The 27,243-nt window shown below is 42.2% G+C and overlaps 1 protein-coding gene across 6 annotated transcripts in view; it reads left to right on the forward strand.

Annotated features, from left to right (window-relative positions):
* Nucleotides 1-27,243, forward strand: part of LOC122888504 (integrin alpha-5-like) — a 113,240-nt gene that overhangs the window by 29,806 nt on the left and 56,191 nt on the right. For 5 of the 6 annotated variants that reach the window (XM_044223073.1, XM_044223081.1, XM_044223037.1 and 2 more), the window contains exons 11-17: nt 9,768-9,820; nt 10,835-11,043; nt 16,602-16,793; nt 16,885-16,930; nt 17,019-17,132; nt 19,283-19,338; nt 19,789-19,943. In XM_044223073.1, coding sequence (XP_044079008.1) covers nt 9,768-9,820; nt 10,835-11,043; nt 16,602-16,793; nt 16,885-16,930; nt 17,019-17,132; nt 19,283-19,338; nt 19,789-19,943 — 825 coding nt within the window. The remainder of the gene's footprint in view (nt 1-9,767; nt 9,821-10,834; nt 11,044-16,601; nt 16,794-16,884; nt 16,931-17,018; nt 17,133-19,282; nt 19,339-19,788; nt 19,944-27,243) is intronic. The other variant, XM_044223064.1, reaches the window with a different exon arrangement.

Raw genomic sequence — 27,243 nt, forward strand, 5'->3', positions numbered from 1 at the left:
ATCCAGAGTGGGATGGTATTCCGAGTTTTACTCAACCTTCTGGGATGAACTTGGACAATACATGTTTGATATGATTCTAGCTGCAGTTGAAATGGGTTCCTTTCATGACGATGTCAACATGGCTTTACTTGCTGTCTTACTTAAACCAAATAAGGACCCAGTGTCCAAAATTAAGTTTTTGACTCACTGGCCAGTGGGACTGGTAGGTGAAAAAGTCCACCGGCCAAGCATATTTTTTACCGACCAAAATAATAAATTGCCTTTTTTTTTGTCACATACACATTCGTTTCAGTTCATTTCATTGAGATAATAAGGTATTATGTTGAATACAAACTTTAAGAACAGGCCAAAATTTGCAAAATTGTTTTGCAAAATTATTTTAATATATTGATCAACGGTTAATCAATTCAAGACTGAATGCTACTTAAGGATCAATATAAAAGTAATGAGTCAAACACATGGACTTTCACACAGGAGACAGGGGTTCATTTCCCGTGTGAAACCAATAGTCATCGTTGATTGTTTTAAGGAAGTAGTTATTTTAACCCAAACCATGATCTTTTCCTAATCCTAACCAAGTAGTTTTGGTGCCTAAACCTAACCAAACTGCGACCATCAACTGAAATGTTTCTCAGCAAGCTTTATTTTAAAAGTCTAACTAGACATTGAATATTTATTAGTGCTAACTTGACTGCGGAATGAGAATGTGTTGAAAACGTGACACTGCCACGGTGGACCGGTGTGTGTATTACACGCTTTGGCGTGATACCGGGTTGCAGCAGCAGACCGACGGCAAGCAGTAGTTTAGCGGAGTATCTGCTGTCCCTTACGGTAAACAGTGCCATGAATGTCAATAATGGGATGATAAAGGAATGAGATCTTGAACTTGTTCTCTCTCACCTAGGGTACTGTATAGTTGTGTGGTCCTGTGAAGCAAAAAATGATATCATGCCACACGACTAGCTCTTCTCTACTCTTTTAAAACTAATGTTGCAAAGATGCACCGCAGTCTGTCATGGTTAACTGCTGTAGTGAGAACAATGGAATAAATGTCTCTCAAACATTCACAAACACACCGCAGTGCCGTTTACGACCCTGTGGAATTCCATGGGGAGACGTCTGAATATAACTTTGCTCAGACTTCTGCAAACTGACTTCTCCCCTTTCACAGAGTAAAGGTGTCAATTTGGATACTTGCCAGACAATACCAGAACTTTACACTCCGGAGGAAAGACTTGTCTTGTCACGAGAGCAAAATTTAAAGACAATAAATTGACTCTCTGGATTAGTTTAACTTAATGAGAAGAGGCCAAAAACAACATATTCTCCTCCTTTATCTGTCTCACATACACACACATGCAAAAGTCCCTCATTCGTCCAGGAGTGTTCTATTGTAGAAAAGGTTTCAGTCGTAGTCATCTGGACACTGTTTTCAGAATCAAGACGTTTTGGCTCCCATCCGGAAGTCATTCTCAATTGTGAAAAAATGGGACAGGAACTCAGAAATTTAAGCTACTCTGTGTTACATAAGCCCTGCCCTCAGGAAGGAGTCTACCTGAGCATCTCCAGTTGGACGTAATGGTTTCTTATGATGTTGTGTCCTTGTTCACCTGCATCCCGACCTCAGAAGCCGTGACAGCGGTGAGGACAAGACTGCAGGAGGACTCCACCTTGCAGCAAAGGACCAAGCTTACACCTGAACACATATGCAAACTATTAGACATCTGTCTTAACACAACCTACTTCCAATTCCGGGGACACTTCTACAGACAGATTCACGGCTGTGCTATGGGCTCTCCGGTCTCTCCCATCATGGCCAACCTGTACATGGAACAGTTTGAGAAGAAGGCATTATCCTCGTTCCTGGGCACACCACCAAGTCATTGGTACCGCTACGTGGATGACACCTTTGTGAAAATCAAGAAACAAGACTTGGAAGCGTTCTCAGAGCATATCAATACTGTGGACCCCAACATGAAGTTCACATGAGAGGATGCCAAAGAGAACCGCTTGGCCTTTCTTGATTGTTCTACACTCAGAGGAGAGGACGGAAAGCTCCAGATAGAAGTGTACAGGAAACGAACACATACGGATCAATACTTGCTCTTTGACTCACACCATACATTACAGCACAAGCTGGGTGTAATTCGGACATTACAACATAGAGCCCAAGAAGTGCCCACCGGCTCAGAGGGTAAGAAGAAAGAGGAAAGGAATGTCCAGAGTGCATTCTCAGCCTGTGGTTATCCTACTTGGGCTATCAACAAAGTTAAAAGAGCCAAAAAACAGGACAAAAGGGGAACAGAACCAAGAAGGAACAGTGTCTCCATTCCTTATGTATCTGGACTGTCTGAAAAACTACAAAGGATCTTTAGACAGCACGATGTTCCTGTCTTCTTTAAACCAGGCAACACTTTAAGACAGAAACTCGTTCATCCTAAGGACAAGATGCCCACACAAAACAGAGCAATGTAGTTTACTCAATTCAATGCAGTGAGGAAAACTGCAAAGAACGGTACATAGGTGAAACAGCCACTTCACAAAAGACTTTATCAACACAGACGACACGCTAACTCAGGATTGCAGAGTGCCGTGCATTTGCATCTAAAAGCTACAAACCACACATTTGAAGACAGCGAGGTGAAGATTCTAAGTAGAGAGAAGAGTTGGTTTGAACGGGGTGTCAAGGAAGCCATTTTTGTGAAAAAAGAGAACCCCTCTTTGAACAGAAATGGTGGTCTGAGATTCAATCTGCCCAAAGTTTACCACAGTGTATTGGCACCGTGGTCACGCCAATCATATGCTAATCAGGTACTTAACAGTGATGAGGGAGGTGCAGCCAGAAAACAATAGGCCTGATTACTGGGCCATCATGGAAACAATTAGGTCAGTTTCAGGTGAAATTAGCTAATCAACAGATACTCAGGTAGACTCCTTCCTGAGGGCAGGGCTTATGTAACACAGAGTAGCTTAAATTTCTGAGTTTCCGTCCCATTTTTTCCACAATTGAGAATGCCTTCCGTATGGGAGCAGAAACGTCTTGATTCTGAAAACAGTGTCCAGATGACTACGACTGAAACCTTTTCTACAATAAACATACACAATCTTCTCTCACCCCCTGAGATATGGCCTGCCAGTCGCCTATCATAAAAGTTAAAAGTGCAGTTCTGAGGAAGTAACTGTGATATTCTTGCTTTTTAACCCAAGTCTGAATTAATGTGAATTAGCTGGATTACTGATTGGTTATATAGCTAACATTTCTCAGCACACGTTTCCTTGATATGTAACTCAACTTTTATTTTTGTAGGACATGGAATGAGCAAGTTATTAATTCAGGGAGTTAACCTCTTGTTTACCAGGTGACAGCATTGCCACCTACTTACCAACAGACAGAAGTCTCTGCAACCATTGGCATTATGAATCTGTATAATATTGTAGCTATTATAGTCTATTATATAAAGCAAACTGTATTGTTTAACCTTATGCCACTTATTAGTAGTGTTAATAATTTGTGTTTGGATAGTTAAAGATAATTAACAGTCTCTGGTAACAGACTGAATGACCTGCTGAAATAGTTGTTGGTTAAATTTGTGTGTTTTCTTATAATCACTATGCTATTTTTATGGTTTGGATCATGATTGTATGACCATAGTGATGTTTGAGTATGTGATATTTCACCCATAAAACTTAAGTCAGGAAAACATGAATAGCCATGTTAAAGGACCAGTGCATAGGATTGTTAGTTAGTGGCATCTAGTGGTGAAATTGCAGTTTGCATGCATTTGAATACTGCTCGCCTTACACTCCCGTTCCAAGCGTGTAATAGTAACTACGGTGGCCGCGAAAGGCCCATTCTAGAGCCAGTGTTTGGTTTGTCCGTTCTGGGCTACAATAGAAACATGGCAGTGCACCATGGCGGCCTCCATGGAAGGGGACCCACTCCCTCTGTAGATATAAATGGCTTATTCTAAGATAATGAAAACAACGATTCTTATTTTCAGATAATTATACACTAATGCAAACATACTTATAAATATTACATTCCATTTCTGCCAATGGGTCCTCCTAAATGTTACACACTAGACTGTTAAAAGTTTCAAACAATGGAATAGAGTTTGTCGCAGCAAAAGTGTTCCTCCACACCCAAAACTCCTCTTCCTTTGACTAGTTGACAAAAGAGACAGACTGGCATTTTCCCCTCAGGCCAGCCCTCACCTTTATGCTCAACGGTTGCTTTATTTTACTTTAGTTTCTTATAGGTATTTCTTGAAGTATTTCTTTTCCTCGCATAAAGTCCACTCACAATTTAATCTATTTCCAAGCAAGCCTTTTTAATGCCTTAGTATTAAACTGAAGAGTTGTGTCTTTTTGACTTTTATATTTTTGTACAACTAAGCCTTGCGATTTTTATAACAATTTATTTTCTTTTTAAAGTTTCATCTGGCCAACAGAATTACTCAAGCCTAGCTGAAGAAGTTAGTGTAGCCAGAGATATTTAATTCGACAAGCCATAACATCACAGATTCGACAGAAGCCGCTGGAATCCAGCCAACTTAAATCACGGAGTTTGAGTCACAGGCAGACAGAGGCGACTGCTTTCTCAAGGATATTAGAGAGAAAGGGAAGGTTAGATATAGGTCTATAGTTGTCAGAAACCACTGGTCAAGAGTGGGTTTTTTAAGAAGAGGTTTAATTACAGCTACTTTAAAGGACTGTGGTACATAGCCTGTTAATAAAGACAGATTGATCATATCCAGTAAAGAAGTGCAAACTAAGGGTAAAACGTTTTTAAGCAGCCTAGTTGGAATGGGGTCAAGAGACAGGTTGATGGCTTAGATTAATTAATCGTTGAAGTTAGTTGAAGAAAGTCGATAGGAGCAAAGCAGTCAAAGTATATATCAGGTTTCACAGTTGTTTCTAAGGTTCCTGTGTTTGAAGATAAATTGGTACCAGTTGTGGGCAGGATGTGATGAATTTTTTCTCTAATAGCTAATGAAGTCGTTACTACTGAGGGCTATAGGAATACATGGCTCAATAGAGCTGTGACTCTCTGTCAGCCTGGCTACAGTGCTGAAAAGAAACCTGGGGTTGTTTTTATTTTCCTCTATTAATGATGAGTAGTAAGCTGCTCTGGAATTATGCAGGGCTTTCCTATATGTTTTAAGACTATCTTGCCAGACTAAACAAGATTCTTCCAGGTTGTTGGAACGCCATTTCCTTTCAAGTTTTTGCGATGTTTGTTTTAATTTGCAGGTTTGGGGGTTATACCATGGAGCTAACCTTCTTTGTTTTATTATCTTCTTTTTAGAGGGGTGATAGAATAGAGTGATGTTAGCAGTGAGCCTGCAGCACTATCAACAAAATGGTAAATTTGGAAGGGGGTTAAATTAGCATAGGAGTACTCTGTTATATTGAGACATAGCATTGAACCAAATGCAGATTGGATCGCTTCCTTAAATTCAGCTACAGTACTATCAGATAGACATCTATAGTAGGAGTTTTTGCCTTTTGGCATGTAGTCCAGTAATAGGAACTCAAAAGTTATTAAATAATGGTCCAATAATGAAGGATTCTGTGGAAAGACTATTAAATGTTCAATTTCAATGCCATATGCCAGAACAAAGTTGAGGGTGTGGTTAAAACTGTGAGTGGGTTGTGGGCCACCTGCTGCCCCCGTGTTCCTGCTCGACAACTGCTACTACTGTTTTTATTGGCTCTGTTACTATTATTGTCATTATTATTCCTATGACTGTCATTCCTATTATTATTCATTTTTTAATATTAATATTACCACTACCATTATATTATTACTTATTGGCCGCCCACCATTGAGTCTGGTTCTGCTCGATGTTTCTGCCTGAAAGGCAGTGCTGAAGGATTCTGTGGAAAGACTATTAGATGTTCAATTTCAATGCCATATACCAGAACAAGGTCGAGGATGTGGTTAAAACAGTGAGTGGGTTTATGTACACTCTGACAAAAGCCAATCGAATCTAATAATGAGATAAACATAGTATCATTTTCAACGTCCACATGAATATTGAAATCACCTACAATAATTACTTTCTCTGTTTTAAGGACTAAACTTGAAAAAAATTCTGAGAATTCAGATAAAAATTCAGAATAAGGACCAGGAGTGCAGTACACTATAACAAATAGAATTCTTTGTCGTGTTTTCCAGGTTGGGTGTGAAAGACTAAGTGAGATTAGTGACTAAATTATAACTGAATGAGTCATAATTTAGTTTAGATTTAGGGTTGATTAACAGGCTTGAGTTGAAGATGGCTGCAACTCCACCTTCTCGGCCGGTGCCTCGAGGAATGTGAGTATCAATATGACTGGGTGGAGTGGATTAATTTTGGCTAACGTATTCTTCTTGACCCAGCCAGGTTTCAGTAAGACAAAATAAATCAGTGATACACTGATATTAAATCATTCACTAGTACAGCTTTAAATGACAGAGATCTGATGTTTAAGAGTCCACATTTAATTCTCCTATTTTGTTGTGCTATTTCAGGTTTTCATGTATAACTCCTCTTCTGTTAACTTTTGATTTCATTCATTTAAGTGGTACACACTCTCATCTCCAGCCCTCTGGATTGCTCTCTATCCCTGTCTCTAACCCCTGCCCACTTCTCGTCAGCACTGCAGTCATATGAGCTTCCCCTTCCATCTTTTCCTCCTGTGTCTCATCTCCTCATCAGCCACTCACGAGATATACTGGTTCACTTCCTTTTTTTTGCCAGTTCATCCCAGTTGCAATTTTGGGTTTTTCTTTTGTATTTGAGTTTTTTGCTACTTGGACCTGTATCTGTCTGCCAGAGTCGACTGTATCTTCACACACCCCAACTTGGGTGTGATGGAGACACGGTGGCAGCATTTGTTTGTCACAGTTGTAACTTTTCAAACTTTTGTCATGTTAGAAATGCAGGTGTTGAGCAGACAGACTGGAGCAGGGTTTTTTTTAGGTTTCTTTCTCTCAGAGTTGGCTAGATGCCGGCCTCCAGCACGTACGGTGCAGCTCTGCTCAGCTCACCTCCGGGCGAACAGGCCAGCCACCCGCTTGCCCAGAATGAGGAAAAAGGGAGAGTTGAGAGTCTTTGGGCTTCTTGTTGTATAGTCTTCTGTCAAGGGGGCAGTGGTGTCCGATGTCAACAGCAGGAAACTTTACTCTCCCCACCTTATATCTATCTGTCTTAATTATTTTCTCTTATTCCAATATCTTTTCTAAAGAATTAATGAAGTTAGTCTAATGCTCCCATGTTTAAAAGCTTGGCCTCCTCAGTTGCTGAAAGATACCAAACACCTCACATGTCCTATTTATGAATAAACATAGGACAGTAAACAGGATCATAGATGGCAGTCATGTTAACATCTGTTATTATGACAATACATATGTACCAAATATATATATATATATATATATATATATATATATATATATATATATGTATTGTCATGAATGCGTGTCCCTCTGTGGGTGCTTGGACTGTGCAGTTAAAGTCAGCTGCAAAAACACACCAGAGGATTTTTGTGCAAGAGGCCCTGTTGATTTGATCAATGAAACCTCAAATTTTGTCATTTGTTATGCCATTAAACAATATTTTCTCTATTCAGCCATATTTTATTTTATTTTATTTTATTTTATACTTATACCCACTTGGTACTTAATTTATTTTCTGACCTGTTTTTTATAGTTTTTATAGTGTATTGTATTATATATTTTTTTGCTAGTACTTTCTCCTGTGTGCACTGACGTAAAGACAAGCTGCTGTAACAAAAAGTTTTCCTGCGGGGATCAATAAAGGATTTTTGATTCTGATTCTGATTTCACTGGCTTAACAACCCATGCTCTGTCTAAATTGCACACTTTATACTAGGTTGGTAATATAATGATTATATTATATATATATACATCTAATATCTCTGGTGGTATCAGACCAGGTAGCTTTCCATCTAATATCTCTGGTGGTATCAGACCATTGTGGGCAAAGTAGCAAATCGTTTCTATTGGATTTTCTTGTATACTAATTTCAAAATAGTGTTTCATCAGTATATAGTTTAAAGAGGTTGTATATAATTTGAAATCTGGACACAGACATTTTAATGGACATGTAGCAAAGTTGCACTGTGGACTGTTTTTTTAGCAGTTAGCGAGCACACTTGGGTAAATTTAAAACTGCATTTAAAGCTGCATTAATTAATTTTTTGGCCACCTGGGAGCAGCAGAATAAGCTAAGCTTAGTTGCTAACTTTGTCTGCTTTAGCTGCTAAATACTCCACTGTTTGTCTGTCTGCTGTTTGGTGCTGGGCTGGTAGTGTACTGTACAGTGGGTTTATCAAAGCTTATTCTGCTGAAAAAATCTGCCTCCTGCTGCAATGAGAACATGTGAGCCATTGACATGATGCTGCTTCTTTACTAATGTTAATATTTGTAAAAAAAAAAAGCAGCTTTAAAAAAAGGGTGCAGATGTTCTCCAAACACAGTGACAGATTTATTCCTGGAGTATTTCAGATAAAACTACTTAAACCGGCTATAATTGATATTTTCATAATAACAAAAACAAATAACAATGTGACAATGTGAAAGAGGTCACTCGTAGAGATGAACCTACAGAGAATTATCACCTGAATCTGCAGCTCCCGTCGGCTTTAGTTTCTGCTCATTCTTTAGCTGTCTGGCCCACAACTTTACTGTTTTGGGTCACTCTCACCGCTCTCAGTGTCGTTTTCTCTTGCAGCAGAAGCTGTTTTTGGAAAAAAAACTCCAAAGACCCACTTTACACTACCTGCTCTGTACCAAACAGTAGACTCCAAATGACTGATTATTTGCTTTGTAACTGCTGGATGTGCAAATAAGCATCTCTTTGCTAACAAGTTCTCCATGTCAACTTAAAAAGTGATGATATGATATGATGTGTTCACAACTTGATTCCACTGCCCCAAGTGGCCAACAAAATCAGTTATTGCAGGTCAACTACTACAGCTACTACTTTAACATACATTTAAGTCACATCCAAAATACGTGAATCAAAGTTATCTAATCAATGATCGCTGATGTCTGTGAAAATTGATCTGTAATCAACTTTTCTTAGCTTGCTGATATCATCTCACCTCAGATGAACATTCCCAGTGGTTCAGCTCTACAGGAAATGTTGATCATATTTTGTGTGAATGTATCTGGCAAAGCAGTGCTCCTATAGGGTATCACGGTGAATTTGAACTGTGTCCTGAGCCTGAGTTTTATTTATGTTGATATGAGCTGTTTTGCATGTGCGATACAGGAAGACAACCCTAATATGTAGTCTTGTTTTTCACAAGGGTTTCCAAACTCATTTCTATGTAGCTACACTGCAAATCACTTTGAAGTGAGAGTCACCCAAGGATGAAACGTGACCCTAATTTATCATACATGGTATGAAATTAAACCGGAAAAACCAATGCCCCATGAGAGTTTTCTCAGAGTGAGTTTTAAAGGAGTTTGAGTCCCCAATTCCAAGATCCCCGATCCCCCGATCCCCCGATCCCCCGATCCCCAGACCTCCTACCTCCCCTCAAGCTTACTGAAGCTCTAACACTGAGATCCATGAAAATGGAGAAGAGGAGACCCCAAGGGATTGTGGGATTGAGAGATTGAAGAAGAAAGCTGGTGGTGGAGGATACAAAAGAGAAAAAGGACATGGAGAAAGAAAATGAAGGGGAAAAAAGGATCTATGCACCGTGGTGTGATTACAGGCTAACTGGGTCTTCTTTGTAATGCATTTCAGATGGGGTCCTACTTTGGCTACGCAGTGGCAGCCACCGACATCAACAACGACGGGTGAGTGAATGGAGTGAAAAAATGGGGAAAGGGAGACAAAATGGGTGAAATGACAGAAAAGGGAGAGAAATGTAAGCTAAAACAAGAGACTAAAAGTGAAGGATGAGGTCATTGAAACAGACAACAGTGTGAATTTTGGAAGTTTCCCACGCTTGTTCAGTCACCCTGTCACTCTCTAATGTGTCATGAAAATTTATGTACTCTCATTCTGTCTGTAGTTCCTTTAAGTGTAAAATTCTCCTTTGGTCAATTGCACTTCCTTAACTCTGGCAGAGGGACTCTCAGAACTTTTTAAATTGTTTTAGTGTCAGTGTAGCCTTGAAATTACTATTTGAACTGATTCTGTTTGCAGCCATTTGAAGTGTATTGATTTGAAAATGTTTACCAGTAGTTGTACTGTATATGCTGTTATGTCATCTATAATTTATATTGCTATTCATTTCAGTAAGTCAGAGGGACCCACATGAGTTTTAACAACTTTCGTCATTCTAACATTCAAATCTTTCAATAGAAAATAGCCACTTTGCTTTTTTTTTTTACTGAATTTTCCGTGTTCCTTTCCCATGATTCAACCATGATGTGTGATTCAGTGTGAACCTCTTAAATCCCACTGCGACAATAACTGAACTTTGTTCAAATCCACAGAACTTTATTTTTCAGTAAATGCTAGTGGAGATCCTTAAGTTTTCTCAGACACCAATTATGGCTGGCTGAATTAAGGCGAAACTTGTGATGCACAGGGAAATCTAGAATATTTCCTTTTGACGAGTCATGTGGTTGACTATTTCACTCAGTGTAAACATCATATAGCTGGAACAAACTGATACAGAATATTCTATGATTTCCAATATTAAAGCCACTTTAGGGAAAATACTGAAAGGGGAAAACCGAATGTTAAATCACTGACAAGACAATTTGGCCCTGAAATCCAGGTGTCTCTTATATTATGTCTATATTTATACCCCAACTCTTCATCTTCTTACCCTCTCTACTCCTTTGGTCTTGCCTCCCCAGTTTGGATGACCTGGTGGTGGGAGCTCCAATGTTCATGCGTCGAGGGTCCAGTGGGCATCTGGTGGAGCTGGGTAAGGTGTATGTGTACCTCCAGAGAGGCCCTCTGCTGCTGGAGCCAAGCCAGTCCCACCTCCTCGGTCAACAGGCCTTCAGCCGGTTTGGCACCTCGCTGGCTCCGCTGGGTGATCTCAACCAGGATGGATTCAATGGTAGGTGTGCTATGTACAGTGTGAATTAAATGTTGGACAACAATACCAATAATTGGATAGCAGTGATTTTTATTGTTTGCATATTCAACTATTTATTTAACTGTTAAATATTTTTTCAAACTAAGTCTTTATATGAAGGTCTAATGTATCCAAAAGTTTCTTATACTGGTAGGTGAGGCTAACCTGCGTTCAAGTTTCATCAGTTTAGGCTTTGTGGAGAGTTTTAGTGAGCCATGATGTTTGCAACTATATTTATTAGTGATTAATTTGTTATTTTTTTCATTAATTGATAAAAAAGTACAGCTGCAACAATTAATCAATTAACCAATTTGTTCATCGACAAAAAAAGATCAGCAACTATTTTGATAATCTAATAATCGTTTTATTTGTTTTTCAACATCAACATTTGCTGGTTACAGCCTCTCAAATGTGAGGATTTGCTGCAGTAAACTGAATATCTTTGGGTATTATACTGTTGATTGGACAAAAAAAGACATTTAAAGACATCAACATGTATAACCATTATAGCCATGGTTATAGCCATTATAACGAGAATTTTCACTATTTTCTGACATTTTATTGACAAAACGTTTAATAGATTAATCAAGAAAATAGTCAGCAAATTAACTGATCATAAAAATAATGTCTACAGTGAAACATTTGGATAGACGATGACATTGTTGTTTGGGGGGGCACATTTGAGCCCATTCACAGCCCATCCTCACCTACTCACCCGGTCTTTCTTTACTTTTCCTCCTTATTTGTAGGGAGTAGCGTGGCTCCTTTAAGGAAGAGAGCAGTGCGTAGTGAGTGTGTGGGTGAGCGAGAGAGAGTGACAGTGACTGCACTCAGAGCAGACAGGTGTGTTGGCGATTGGAGCAGAGGGAAAGATTAGCAGTAAAGTTGTCTAGTGGCAATAAATTTACAGTTTAGGTTACAGTTTGCCCATGAATAAACGCTGCAGCTCCTCAGTACCCAAGACGTTCCCGTGTCTTGCTTTCCAGCTGCTGGGTAAACGTGAAGGTGGTTAGCCCCAAGGTTAACATCAACTTCAGCCCTGGAGGAAAACAAAGTCTTTCCTGTGCTTCCTGACCAGGGTCTGAAAGCTGCAGCAGGAACGGTTAACATTGTGCTTAAATTACCTCATTAAGCAGAGTCATAGTCATAGTGTTAAACAACTCTCATTTGTTTTTTACTCGCAAAGCTTTTATTGCACTTAGTAGTGCGCATGCGCCAGCCCGCATGCTGCCTGTTGCCGTAGCTCCGTCTCGTCGTCTTACTTTTTCCAACTTTTAACTTTCCTTTTTTCTTCCAAACTTGAGTAACTTGTGTGTAAGTGTAATTTAAACTACGCTCTTTGCGAAAATGAGGGTAGAAAGTGTTTTTGAACTTCTTCATCTGCTACTCGGTCGGGGCTCCGCTGCAGATCAGCTGTTTGGCTGCATTGTTTACACCAGGGAACAGCTGATCGCGCTGAAGCCGAGCAGCATGGCGCCCAGGACTACCAATGTCCCCACTGAGATCTGGAGGAGGACACACCGAGGATGCAGAGGTGGAACGAAGCGGCGAGGGAAGAGAGAGGGGTGCAGACAAAAGAGACTTAAGAATAAGAGATTTAAGCCGTGTCTGCCTTCTCTTGTCATGGGCAACGTGAGATCGCTGGTGAATAAAATGGACGAGCTAACGCCGTTAGCCCGGAGTCAAACAGCGTTTCGTGAGTGTAGTTTGATGTGCTTCTCAGAGACATGGCTACACCAGGATATCCCGGACCATAACGTTTCCATCGACGGCTTTCAGACTGTTCGGGCCGACAGGGATCATACCGGGAGCGGTAAGCGGAAAGGCGGCGGGCTTGCTGTTCTGGTCAACAACAGATGGTGTAACCCTGGTCACATTACCATCAAGCAGAGTATCTGTAGCCCGGACATTGAACTGTTGTATGGACTCCGGCCATATTATCTGCCATGTGAATTTTCACATGTCATTGTTGTGGCTGTTTACATCCCCCCCTCTGCTAACCCGGCATCAGCGTGCAACGCCATTCACACGGCAGGCGGATAGCACATCTCCAGACTCAACACCCGAGTGCACTCATTTTAATCTCGGGTGACTTCAACCATGTCAGTGTTTCAACAACACTGACTAATTTCACCCAGTATGTGAGCTGTCCTACTAGAGAGGAGAGGACACTGGACCTGCTGTATGCTAACGTTAAGGATGCATACAGCTCTTCCCCCCTCCCTCCTCTGGGTAGGTCAGACCACAACCTGGTTTACCTTAAACCCTGCTATGTGCCTCTGGTTAAAAGGCAGCCTGCGACCATAAGGACAGTGAGGACCACAAGGACAGTGAGGTCAGGGGAGGCCTATGTGACACTGCAGGAATGTTTTGAGGTGACAAATTGGGATGCACTCTGTGAGCCTCATGGAGAGGACATTGACGGGCTCACTGAGTGCATCACTGGCTACATTAACTTCTGTGTGGACTGCAATGTCCCAACCAAGATGGTCAAGCTCCTCTGAGTACTCTGCTCCCCCCTCCCCATCAGGCTAACGGCCCTCTCCAGACCGACGACCCCCCCCCCTGTAACTTCTGCTGTGTGCTTGACTGCTGACCAGGTGAGAGGACAGCTGATTAAGCTCCACTCAAGCAAGGCTGCAGGCCCCGATGGCGTTAGCCCCGGGGTGCTAAAAGCCTGTGCCCCCCAGCTATGTGGAGTCCTTCAACATGTCTTCAACCTGAGCTTGAGTCTTCAAAGGGTCCCCATTCTGTGGAAGACATCTTGCCTCGTTCCTGTGCCGAAGACGCCACGCCCCAGTGGCTCCAAGGACTACAGACCGGTGGCACTGACCTCCCACATAATGAAGAGCCTGGAGAGACTAGTGCTGGAACAGCTGCGGCCCATGGTCAGACCCCTCCTGAACCCCCTTCACTTTGCCTACCAGCCCCGGCTGGGAGTTGAGGACGCCATCATCTACCTGCTTAACCGCATCCACACCCACCTGGACAGGCCGGCAAGCACGGTGAGGATCATGTTTTTTGACTTCTCCAGTGCTTTCAACACCATCCGGCCTGCCCTGCTGGGAGAGAAGCTGGCAGCAATGCAGGTGGATGCCCCCCTTGTGTCCTGGATTGTGGACTACCTGACTGGCAGACCACAGCACGTGCGCCTGCAGCACTGTGTGTCGGACAGCGTGGTCAGCAACACTGGGGCCCCTCAGGGGACTGTCCTCTCTCCCTTCCTCTTCACCATCTACACCACGGACTTCAGCTACCACACAGAGTCCTGCCACCTTCAGAAGTTTTCTGATGACTCTGCTGTGGTGGGATGTATCAGCGGTGGTGATGAGACGGAGTTCAGGGCTGTGGTGGGTAACTTTGTTTCATGGTGTGAGCAGAACCATCTGCAGCTCAATGCGACAAAGTCAAAGGAGCCAAGGCACCAGTGACCCCGGTTTCCATCCAGGGGGTCAGTGTGGACATTGTGGAGGACTACAAGTACCTGGGAGTACACTTAGATAACAAACTGGACTGGACCAAGAACACTCAAGCTGTTTATAGGAAGGGCCAGAGCCGCCTCTATTTTCTAAGGAGGCTGAGGTCCTTCAACATCTGCCGGACAATGCTGAAGATGTTCTATGAGTCTGTGGTGGCCAGTGCTATCCTGTATGCTGTTGCATGCTGGGGCAGCAGGTTAAAGGTAGCGGATGCAAACAGACTCAACAAACTGATCCGTAAGGCCAGTGACATTGTGGGGATGGAGCTGGACTCTCTGGCGGTGGTGTCAGAGAGGAGGATGCTGGCCAAACTACACGCCATCTTGGACAGTGTCTCCCACCCACTCCATGACGTGCTGGTCAAGCAAAGGAGCACCTTCAGCGGAAGACTCATCCCACCAAAAAGCACCACAGAGCGCCACAGGAAGTCATTCCTGCCTGTGGCCATCAAACTATTTAACTCCTCCCTCTAAGGGTTAGTCTGTTTGACCCTAGGTCACTAAACTGGACATTGAGCATTACATCTCCGCCATAATTAATAATAATTGTGCAACATTCTGTGTACTACTCCCGTGCAATATTAGTTTTCCCATGTTAGTTTTTCTTATTTATTGTTACTGATACTATATACCTCTATTACTCTCGACAGTACATGCACCTCCACTTATTACTATTACTTATTACATATTTAGTTACATTGTATTTTATACTGTACTTTCATCATCAACCAGTAAACCCACTTGGTACTCGACACTTAGTTTATCTTATACTTATACCGACATGATACTTAATTTATTTTCTGACCTGTTTTATAGTGTTTATAGTGTATCATTAGTTTTCTAGTACTTTCTCCTGTGTGCACTGACGTAAAGGCAAGCTACTGTAACAACGAGTTTCCCTACGGGGATCAATAAAGTATTTCTGATTCTGATTGTGATTCTTTATGTAACGAAAAAGGGAGGGTGGGGGCTTTAAATTTCGATGTTACGATGAAAGAGAGCTTAGTGGTAGATGACTAAGCTACCACTAAGAATAATAATAATAACTAAGAATGTTTTATTCAATCATGATTCAGCCAAAGCCCAAAGAAGTAAATCACCACAAAACAAAGCAAATCACCACAAAATAATAAGTAACTTCTTAACTAGCCCACAAAGTCAATGTTAGTTCTACCTTGGTCCATGAAAATAGCTTCTTTGCACATGACCTCACAAATCGGTGTGGTTTCCAGATGGAGGGCAGGCAACTGGAGGCAGATTCTCACCCAAACACCTACACTGCAGCAATGCATATGGTTTGCATTATTTACAGCTGTTCCAATCAATCAAATTGGGAAAAGGGGCTACAAAGGCTACTTTCGAGAGGGGGGAAGTTAAAAAATCTCACAGAGAAACTGTGGATCAAAAACCTCCAGTGGAGTGGAGTCCGACAATGCTGAATGAATGAATGGTTGACCTAGTAGGTATTAAATAGTAGCTAAAGTTAGTTAGCTAGCTAGCTAGTAGCCTGACACCAGTGGTGCATCCATGTACATATTGGAGTTGAAATAGCAACATAAAAAGTCATTCTCAAGCACATTTACTCACCCAAGAAAAAACAAGATGGCAGTCGTTCTATACTACTTTGGTTCTGAGGTCGTGGACCCAATCGCACACGAAATATTGGAAGCCTCTAGATTCTTGTATGCCTTCATCTGGCTAGCCATGTAGGAGGTCTGGAGGATGAGATAATGTTGATCGCCTCTACACTGGGCAAATCAGTCAAGTTGTGGTAAAAATCACGTTTCTTCATTTTGTATAGCTCACATCCAATATATGTTTACATTTTCTGACGATAACTGCTGCGTGCAGGCTTTTATGTGGTCACTACTCCATTCCCAATTAGTGCAGTATATGTGTTAGGGTTATCATCACCCTGCCCTCCATCTGAATTTTGCGTGTCATAACACTCACATGATTGCAAACAAGCTATTTTTTATAAATTTGCTGATCTAGGAATTTAAGCAGTTTTTGAGAAAACACAAGATTTTTCACATAGTGTGTTGTTGTTGTTTACAATCAGACATGGCCATCGGCTGCCCCTATGGAGGAGACGACCAGCATGGATTGGTTCTCATTTATAACGGTCATGCTGGAGGACTGATGGACACGGCCACTCAGACTTTCTCTGGCCAATGGGCTTCCAGCTCTTTCCCAGCCAGTTTTGGCTTTGCTCTGCGAGGCAACAGAGATCTGGATCAAAACGGCTACCCAGGTACTGCAGAAAGTAATCCACCACCAGGCGTCTATTAACACTTTATCCTCTTTTTTGATATCTTCATTTAACTCACTTTCCCTTCTTGCAGATCTGATTGTTGGTGCTTTTGGGGTTGATAAAGCAGTGCTATACAGGTACGTTAAAGCATGTAGGATTGTAATAAAAAAATATATAGACCATTCTCTTTATTCTTATTCTTTCATGGTCTGTGTGTTTAATCAGGGCTCGGCCAATAGTGAGTGCCAATGGGTCTCTTACAGTGCAGCCATCTATGTTCAACCAGGAGGAGAAGACTTGTGAGCTGTTCACAGGGAATGAAACCATTGCTGTGTCTTGGTATGGACTTCAGCTCCACTTATATCTTAATAGGAAGATTATACACTGTTTGATCCAACATACAGTATTTGTTATTGTAGAGGAAATATCGTTAATGGTTTAACAAAAAGCTTAAGAGTTAAAGAGTAGTTAAAGAGCTCTCTGACAATAACAGAACATGGAAAGTCTTGCAAATGTTATGTAACATACATCTTAGTTGTCTGTTTGCCAGTTTCCTGCCCAAGCTGCTCTGAACTACACACTCAGTATTTTTAGATCCAGTGAAAAAAAGGCAAATTCACCCCGCTTTCAATCTCAATTAAGTTCTTTCCACAAGTTTAGTTTAACCATCGTATTAAATGTGGAACATTTTTAGACTGCTGAGAGAGCCAAACTGGCTGGCGTTTTAGTATCTGCCCTATAGGTTGATACAAGTAAGTTTTGTTTTTGTGTTTATTGATATTTTTGCTGCAGTGGAAACAAAAAGGAGATGGAGGGAGCAGAGAAGAGGAAGTGGAAGAAACGTGGAGTAGTTATACAGCAAGATGAGTGCAGTTATTAACATTGAAAAGGTTAGAAAAGGGTTGCAACTTTCTCGAAATGAATGAGATATTGTTTGGCATCAACAAGACTCCTTAGATAGCATGAGATTATCTCCCTTCATGTGAGCCTTTATACGACCACACACATATTTAAATGTATGTCTACTGATTTTCTTTAAGCATTTCATAGTTAAAGTTCTAATCCTTAATTCAATTCAATTTTATTTATATAGCGCCAATTCATAACAGAAGTTATTGCACTTTTCCTATAGAGCAGGTCTAGACTGTACTCTTTATAATATTATTTAAAGAGACCCAACAATTCCCACCAAGAGCAAGCACTTGGCAACAGTGGCAAGGAAAAGCTTCCTTTTAAGAGGCAGAAACCTTGAGCAGAATCAGACTCAGGGTGGGAGGCCATCTGCTGCTGCCAAGATTTCAGTCCTGGTCGATTTGATGAAACCTGTGGTTACCGAGGGTTTAATACTACGGCAAATGCTCCTTGAGCAGCTACTTTCTCAGATTTTTCTGTTTACAGTGCAGCCAAACAAGCTCAGATTGTTTTAATAAAGAAGTCTGTCAATAATAATTTCAACCACCACAACAGCAGGACACAGTAAAGTTGGTTACCTCGGTGACTCTTCACCTAACTCAGCTCACTGTGCCATAAAGAACTGTTGTCTTGTTTTGTGTCACAATTTTGACACATTTTTGATGAATGATTGAACACAACATATTGTGTTTCCCATAGTTGCTTTACAATTATAGCCACCCTGTGTTTCGCCAGTTAAACACTTTTAATTTGAAGCAGCCGCAGCAAGATGTTATGTTTGCATTAGCAGTAACAGCTTTGATACAGTGAATTTGATACAAATTCTGTTATCTGCCCATGTCCGAGAAGGTCAGCACACGGGTGACCACATGGACTGTACATACTACAAGTGTGCCGACTGCACATGCACTAGAAAAGCAAACTGGATTTTATTTTGTGCACTGTATGTATGTACTGTATTCCCCATCTGTGGTCCTGTTCTTATGAAGTGGTGAAACACATCATTTTCAATTTTTTACTTTTTCTTGTTCAGCCAAATTTAACAAATGAAGGATCTCGTCTTCTTGTTGTCGTGGGGTTGGCATCTTGTTTTGTACCCTCTCTCTCCCCACCCCAACGCCCCCTCCCCCAAAACCTCTCTTTCTCAACCTCTCTCTCTCTCTCAAAACCTAACATGGCAGCCCACCATTGAGTCTGGTTCTGTTTAAGGTTTCTGCCTCTTAAAAGGAAGTTTTTTCTTGCCACTGTCGCCAAATGCTTGCTCATGGTGGGATTTGTTGGGTCTCTGTAAATAATATTATAAAGAGTACGGTCTAGACCTGCTCTATAGGAAAAGAGCAATGAGATAACTTCTGGTATGAATTGGCGCTATATAAATAAAATTTAATTGAATTGAATAGCGTGCATGTGTGGAACACATCCGCAGCTGTGCAGATTTGATTTTATGAAAATCTTAAAGGTTATAAGTTTAAATAAAAAAGGATATACAGAAGTACCCCAAACGAGTGTAAACACATCTCTATAAGCTCAGCGTAAAGTTTTTCTTCCTCATATTTTTGTCTGTGTTCAACCTCCAGTGTCAGCATCAGTTTCTGCCTGCTTGCTAATGGGAAGCACCTCCCCTCTCATCTAGGTGAGACACACACACACACACAGTCCCTATTACCTTGTTTTCTTTGTGTAGCCACAAGTATGCTTGACCTCATTGCGGTCAATTTGACAGTTAAGATCAAGATAAAAGAACAATCATGTCACAATCATTTTAGAAAAGTGTGTGTGTATTAATTTTAAGTGTGCATGTGTGTATTGTCTTGTTCTCTGCATAGTTGTTGTCATGTGGGCCGCAGCAATGCCTTCTATGTGTTTCTGTACTTTACTATAATAATGTTTACCACTGTATGTGTGTGTATTTGCATGTGGTGAGGCATGCATATAATAATTCAATGCAAATATGTGTTGGTGTGCCTATGCATACATTTACATGCATGTTTTTGTTTCATACAGGCATATAGATGTACAGATGATGTGCATATTCACGTTTTCTTGCCTTGAATGTGTGTCTTTATTTGTGTATATTCTCAAGACTTTGTGATGGAGGTTCAGTTGGACAGTGTGAAGCAGAACCAGGAGTCCATCAAGAGGACTCTGTTCCTGGACAGCCAGCAGCCCAGTCTACTGAAGACCTTCAGCCTCACCAACGGAGAATGCTTGTGCCATGACACAAAGATCTATCTGCGGGTCAGTCACACTAGTCGTTTTTCCACCTCAATGTCAAGCAGATAGTAGTGTTAATTTTTTAAATGTTGCAAATAGAAATATGCCTAAATAGCATTTTCCTATCAGGTAGATTAAAAGGAATAAATATTAAACAAGACGCTAGTGGCTCTGTGAGGCTGTACTTAGGCACAGTGGTGCTTTGAGCTAAATGCTAATGCAGGATGCTAACATGCTCACATTGACAATACTAACATGCTTATGGTTAACAGATATGTTTACTATTGTGACCATTTTAGTTGGGTGGGTCGGTGGGTGGCGCTGTAATGGAAACATGTGGAGAGGCGTTTATCAGTGTGCATTATCTGGATTTGCATTTGTTGAGTAGCAACTACACAGGTAATTTCTCATCCTTGTACAACACATTAGTCAACTGGATTATTTCATTACGATTTACATCAAAGTGACAATCATGAGGAAGTGCCCAAGAGGAGGCGGGGCGGGGGTGGGGGACTGAAGAGACTCATCCGCACACAGGTATGTCTGCTGCTGCTTCCCTTTATCATGCTTGCTAATGTTCGATCCTTGCGCATCAAACTGGATGAATTACAAGCAAATATAACATGCCAGTGGGCATACAAGGAGGCCAGTCTGATGGCTTTATAACATGATTGCCGACTCAAAACTTTCTCTAGATGGCTTTGGGACCCCACTCAGATTAGACCAGGACACTGTGAGTAGCCAGGAGGATGCTTCTGATATTGTCACTCACTACATCACCTTTTGCGAGGGGATGATAGTCCCCACAAAATGTGTCAAGGTATTTTATAACAACAAGCCCAGGATCACAAAAGCCCTGAAAGACACACTCAACAAAAAAGGAAATAGCATTTATCTCAGTGTCTCTGAGTCCACAAATGAATTCAGAATGAGATGAATAAACAAATAAGAGGCCAAGAGAGTGTACAAGGAGAAGGTGGAGAAGCTCTTCCAGGAAGGCAAAGCCAGGGATGCCTGGCGAGGCAGGCTGGCCTCCCTAATAATCCAACCATACCCAGATCTGATGCAACGGACAGTGTCAGCATGGCAGAGAACTTGAACAACTTCTACTGCGGGTTTGACAACTTCACACTAGAGAGGGAGGAGCTAATATCTGACTTGGCTACCATGTCACTCACCACTGCAAACCTGGAACTGCAGCCTGGGGATGTAGAACACACCCTTAAGAGGATAAATCCAAACAAAGCACCTGGGCCTGACCAGATCTGTGGCCGCCTGCTGAAGGCCTGCCACAGCCAACTGTCTGGTGTTCTCTGCGAGCTCTTCAACCACTCCCTGGCAGAACATTCAGTCCCTACAATATGGAAATCCTCTATCTGTCCAGTACCCACAAAAAGCAACCCCACCTGTTATAACGATTGCTGTCCCATAGCCTTAACATCTCTGGTAATGAAAAGCTTTGAGAGGCTTGTTCTTTCCCAGTTACAGAAGGAAGTAGGCGTGCACAGTGACCCTATCCAGTTTGTATATAAACAACATGGGGGGTTGTTCTACATCTCAATCTACAATACTCCAACAACACAGTCATCGTGTAGGGGGAATTGCCTTGACCTCAGTGTAATCAAGACCAAGGAGCTGGTCATTGATTTAATGTTATTAAATATTATAAAGAGTACAGTTTAATATTATGCAATGGTGTGAAAAAGTGTTTGCCCCCTTCCTGATTTCTTATTTTTAAGTTTGTCACACTTAAATGTTTCAGATCATCAAACAAATTTAAATATTAGTCAAAGATAACACAAGTAAACACAAAATGCAGTTTTTAAATGAAGGTTGTTATTATTAAGGGAAAACAAAATCTAAACCTACATGGCCCTGTGTGAAAAAGTGATTGCCCCCACCTGTTAAAACTCATTAACTGTGGTTTATCACACCTGAGTTCAATTTCTCTAGCCACACCCAGGCCTGATTACTGCCATACCTGTTCTCAATCAAGAAATCACTTAAATAGGACCTGCCTGACAAAGTGAAGTAGACCAAAAGATCTTCAAAAGCTAGACATCATGCCGAGATCCAAAGAAATTCAGGAACAAATGAGAAAGAAAGTCATTGAGATCTATCAGTCTGGAAAAGGTTATAAAGCCATTTCTAAAGCTTTGGGACTCCAGCAAACCACAGTGAGAGCCATTATCCACAATTGGCGAAAACATGGAACAGTGGTGAACCTTCCCAGGAGTGGCTGGCCGACCAAAATTACCCCAAGAGCGCACCGACGACTCATCCAAGGGGTCATTCACAATTGAGAATTACTTCCGGATGGGAGCCGAAACAATTGAGAATGACTTCCGGATGGGAGCCGAAACGTCTTGATTCTGAAAACAGTGTCCAGATGGCTACGACTGAAACCTTTTCTACGATTAGGTTTAGGGGGCAATCACTATTTTACACAGGGCCATGTAGGTTTGGATTTTGTTTTCCATTAATAATAACAACCTTCATTTAAAAACTGCATTTTGTGTTTACTTGTGTTATCTTTGACTAATATTTAAATTTGTTTGATGATCTGAAACATTTAAGTGTGACAAACATGCAAAAAAAAAAAGAAATCAGGAAGGGGGCAAACACTTTTTCACAGCACTGTAAACGGTCTAGACCTGCTCTTTAGGAAAAGTGCAATGAGATAACTTCTGTTATGAATTGGTGCTATATAAATAAAATTGAATTGAATTGATTTCCGTCATGGACAGTTCACCATCCCTACACTGAAGAGCAATGGCCAGGCCATACAGAGAGTGGAGGCATACAAATACCTTGGCACCACAACTGACCACAAACTCACTTTCAAACCTAACAGTGAAATCATCTTCTCCAAATGTCATTTCTGAGAAAAGTGTAAACTCCAGGTCCACCAATCAGTACTAGCTTTCTACCGGTGCTTCATCGTCACCTTCAACATAGCAACCTGGTTTGGTGCTTTGAGCAACATCCACCTCACTCGTCTCATCACAATCATCAGAATGAGCAGCAAAATCAACTAGACCAAGAACCATTAAGCAGCATGTACAGCAGTCGGACTAAAATGAAAGAACTACAAATAGCCTCGGATACCACACACACACACTACACAACCAATACAGCCACTTACCTTCAGGCCGCAGATACAGGTCACTCTCATTCAAGAGCACACGGGCCATGTCAAGCTTTGTGCCTACTTCCATCAGACTCAATGCCTGAGCTAGCTTGGGTGCTTGACCCTATTTATTATTTATGTATGGACATTTTTAAGTACACTTCACCCTACTGGTGGCCATCTAAAAACTGTTTTTATCTGCACTTGTATGTTGTCTAGTCTTTCTTTGTCGTCTGTCCAGTTATGTGTTGTGTATGCACTGACATTGTTACACAAATGAAGCTCCTAACGAATAAATAAAAGTTATTTTGATTTGATTGATTGATTTGAGGCTGATGGGAATGTCATTGGTTTTGTAGATATTTGGTCATGAACCAAAGTCTTGGACCATTTAAAATATTGACTTGATGATGAAGCAACATTAAAGTTAAAGGAGCACCAGCATTATTAGAAATCATCCTTAGATGAACATGAATGCCTGAAACAAATTTCATGGCAATCCATCCAATAGTTACTGAAAAATGTCACTAAAATCAAAAGTCAAATTCAGTAGGATTCATTGTCTGGGAACCATGAACGTCTGTATGAAATGTTGCTGCAATCCATCCAATAATTGTTGAGATATTTCAGTCTGGACCAAAGTGGCAGACCGACCAACCACACTGTTAGCATGGATAAAGACACCTTTAAATGAAAAATGGAAAGAGTTAAGAGTTTATTTGCACTGGGCAAGTTGTTTTTGTAGTTGAGGGATATTTTGTTCTTATACAATCTGGGTGTTATTTTTATAGACTGTAGGTTATAAATCTCTACTCACCACCATCATTGTAGAGATTGTGGACAAGAGCTCTCTTCTGGAAAGTATAGAAGTAACGGGACCAGTGAAATACAACCAAAGAACTGATTTGTTCAGCAACAAAAAATCTCGGAAGTTCATTCTCAACCTCTAGAAATGTTACGGACAGAAAGGCAGGAGACACCAATATGGAAGCAGATGGTTGTTTATTGGATTACAGCACGGTAAACACGGTAATGCAGGTAAGAGGTTAGGTTATGGGTTCTTAAGAAGATGAATAATGGCCATAGATACTGTCCTTTGTTTTACTAGTCTGCAGATAGTGGATGGGTAGATGGTCCGTGACCGAGTGAACACACGAGGAAGGTAGGTAACTCCCACACAGGCGATGATGCACAGAGACTGGGAAAACACGCTGGAGTAGAATACAGAAGTCTTGAGAAGTCGTGGAGATCCACATGTAGAGTCCTTTGGCATTAACACTAGAAGTGCCAGAATTCCAAACTTACTAGAATTGCCGGAAGCGGTCAATTTGACCGCTAGATTCCAAACTCTATAATCTCTAATGATAAATTACCCAAATGGGAGATTAACGCATTTATTGTGTTAGGATATCTTTTAAAAAACAAATAACACCAAAATATACATTTAAAAAACTTTAATTATACATTTATCAATATTCATATCATTGCATATAGTAAACCGTAATTATTGCATACGCTATATTCACACCAGTGTCACCGACTCCCGCTTTGCCTTTAGCCCATCGGTGATGCCCACGCTTGTGTGTACGGAGCTCAGCAAACATACATTATTCCTCGGCTTTCCCTGGTAGATGGTGAACGTCGCATCTATACATGGCACACTGATGTGCTGAACAGCTCCGCTTGCTCTTTTGCGGAGGGGGGCGACTCACACTTAGTTTTCCCCAGGGTGCCAACCAGGCTGGTCTTCTTGGCCTGTAAGGCGGTGGCTAGTTTCAGAGAAGAGAAGAAATTATCTGGTAATATTTCTTCCCTTCCCAGGAATGGCTCCCCAGTTTCAGCTCCACACTTTCTCCCACGAGCTGATCTTTGCTCTGCGTCTCCTCTTTTCCCAGAAACGGAGCCCCGTTCAGCATGGATTTTGAATTGACATCCGCAGCTAGCCAAAATTGTCAGGTCATGAGCTGTCACTACGGTGCTGATGTGCCTCAGCCACAGTGCAGTCCCTGATGTGTTTCAGCATGCCATCGTCAAACACACACAAGAAGGCCGTGAGCCGTGTGTGCTGTGGGGCCAGCACAATAGAACAATAGAATAGCGCGAAAGTCACTGTGGTCAATATGACCGAGTATGGCCGAAATAGGTAAAAATGATCAATATTTTCTTTGCCTTTTGTTTAATTTATATAAAACCTATTGTAAATAAAAATACAAATACTTTTAGGAAAAGTCAGGTACCAGCAAGATTGTATTTTTTTATTCAACAAAGTTATTGCACATATAAATTTCAAAACGGTCAAAATGACCGTCGTGGCCGTTCTAGTGTTAATGAGACCGGACAACTGACTGAGGTGAGTGGTGTGCTTTTATCCCAGTTGTGATGAGGTGCTGATGGGGAGCAGGTGTGTGCGATTAGTACTCTGGTGAGGGAGTGCGCTGTGACTGGCTGACGGTGGAGCCTGACAGTGCCTGACGTGTCTTTGACAGTACCCCCCCTCCACGGCCAGCTCCCGAGGGCCGAGGACCCCGACGCCGTGGTCGTCCTCTTCCACGGGGAGCAGGTCGATCCGGGTGAGTAACGTGGAAGGCGTCGAGCAGAGAGTGGTCAAGGATGTCGTGTCTAGGTACCCATGAGCGCTCCTCGGGACCTTAGCCCTCCCAGTCCACTAGGTATTCCAATAGACCACTACGATGCCGGGAGTCCAAGATCTCGTTCACCTGATACGCCGCTCCATCCTCCAGGAGGACGGGGGGGGGGGTACGTAGGAATCGTAGGAATCAGCCGATCTCCTGGATCTTCCTCTCCGTCTGCCTGTTTGACTGCGGATGGTATCCAGATGAGAGGCTTATGGTCACACCTAGGAGGGAGAAGAAGGCTTTTGTCACTCTTGAAATGAACTGGGGTCCATGGTCAGACACTATGTCTTCTGGGATCTCATAATAGCGGAACACATGGTTGAACATGAGTTCTGCTGTTTCTATGGCTGTAGGTAGTCCCTGGAGGGGTATCAGTCTGCAGGATTCGGAAAATCTGTCGACCACCACCAGGATGCAGGTATTGTTGTCTGAGGCAGGCAGGTCGGTGATGAAATCCACTTCCAGGTGTGACCAGGGTCTGTTGGGAACGGGCAGAGGAAGTAGCTTGCCGGATGGAAGGTGGCAAGGGCTCTTGGAGATGGCGCATTCCTGACATCCCTGTATGTACCTTCTCACATCCCTAGCCATGTTTGGCCACCAGAAGCGCTCCCTTAGCAGCGAGAGGGTTTCATTGGCCCCTGGGTGGCCAGTGCCCAGAGATATGTGGGATGAATGGATGAGTGGAGTGTGCTGAGTTCTGTAGACATATTGCAAGCCCAGTGGACAGCCTGGAGCGGAGCGTTGGTAGAGGCATTGGAGGAAGGCAAGGAAGTTTCCGACCGTTGAATGGGACTCACGATAACGTGCTGAGGGAGAATAGGCTCTGGTTCCTCATTGGCGTCCTCTGAGGTGTGTAGCCGGGATAAGGCATCTGCCTTCACATTCTTGGGACTGGGACGATAGGAGATGCTGAAGTGGAACTGTGTGAAGAACAGCGCCCAGCGAGCTTAGCGTGGATTTAACCTTTTTCCATCTCTTAGGTACTCCAGATTCTTGTGGTCTGTGAGCACCGTAAATGGATGCTTTGCACCCTCCAGCCAATGCCTCCACTCTTCCAGGGCCAGTTTTATGGCTAGAAGTTCCCTGTTGCCAATGTTGTCCTCTCCGCTGGGCTGAGTTTGCGGGAGAAGAAGGCACATAGATGGAGTCTGGCTGGATTCCCTTGCTGCTGTGAGAGCACCACTCCTACCCCTGTGGTAGAGTTGTCTACCTTCACGACGAAGGGCTTCTCTGGATCAGGGTGAACGAGGAGCGGTGCGCTGGTGAATGCTTCCTTCAGGGTGTTGAAGGCTTTGTTGGCAGCTGGTGACCAGGACAGAGACTTGGGCTTATTGCAGAGGAGATTGGTAAGCGGATATGCAATGGAATTGTAATTTTAGATTAATCTTCTGTAGAAGTTGGCGAATCCGAGAAATCTTTGGAGCTCTTTGATGGTGGATGGAGTGGGCCAGGTCTTTATGGCTTCTACCTTCCCCTTGTCCATTTGGATGCCACTGCTGCTGATGTTATACCCAAAGAACTGCACTGAGGGTTGATGGAAAGAGCACTTCTCGGCTTT

The sequence above is a fragment of the Siniperca chuatsi genome, linkage group LG2, assembly GCF_020085105.1.
Source record: "Siniperca chuatsi isolate FFG_IHB_CAS linkage group LG2, ASM2008510v1, whole genome shotgun sequence".
Taxonomy (NCBI): Eukaryota; Metazoa; Chordata; class Actinopteri; order Centrarchiformes; family Sinipercidae; genus Siniperca; species Siniperca chuatsi.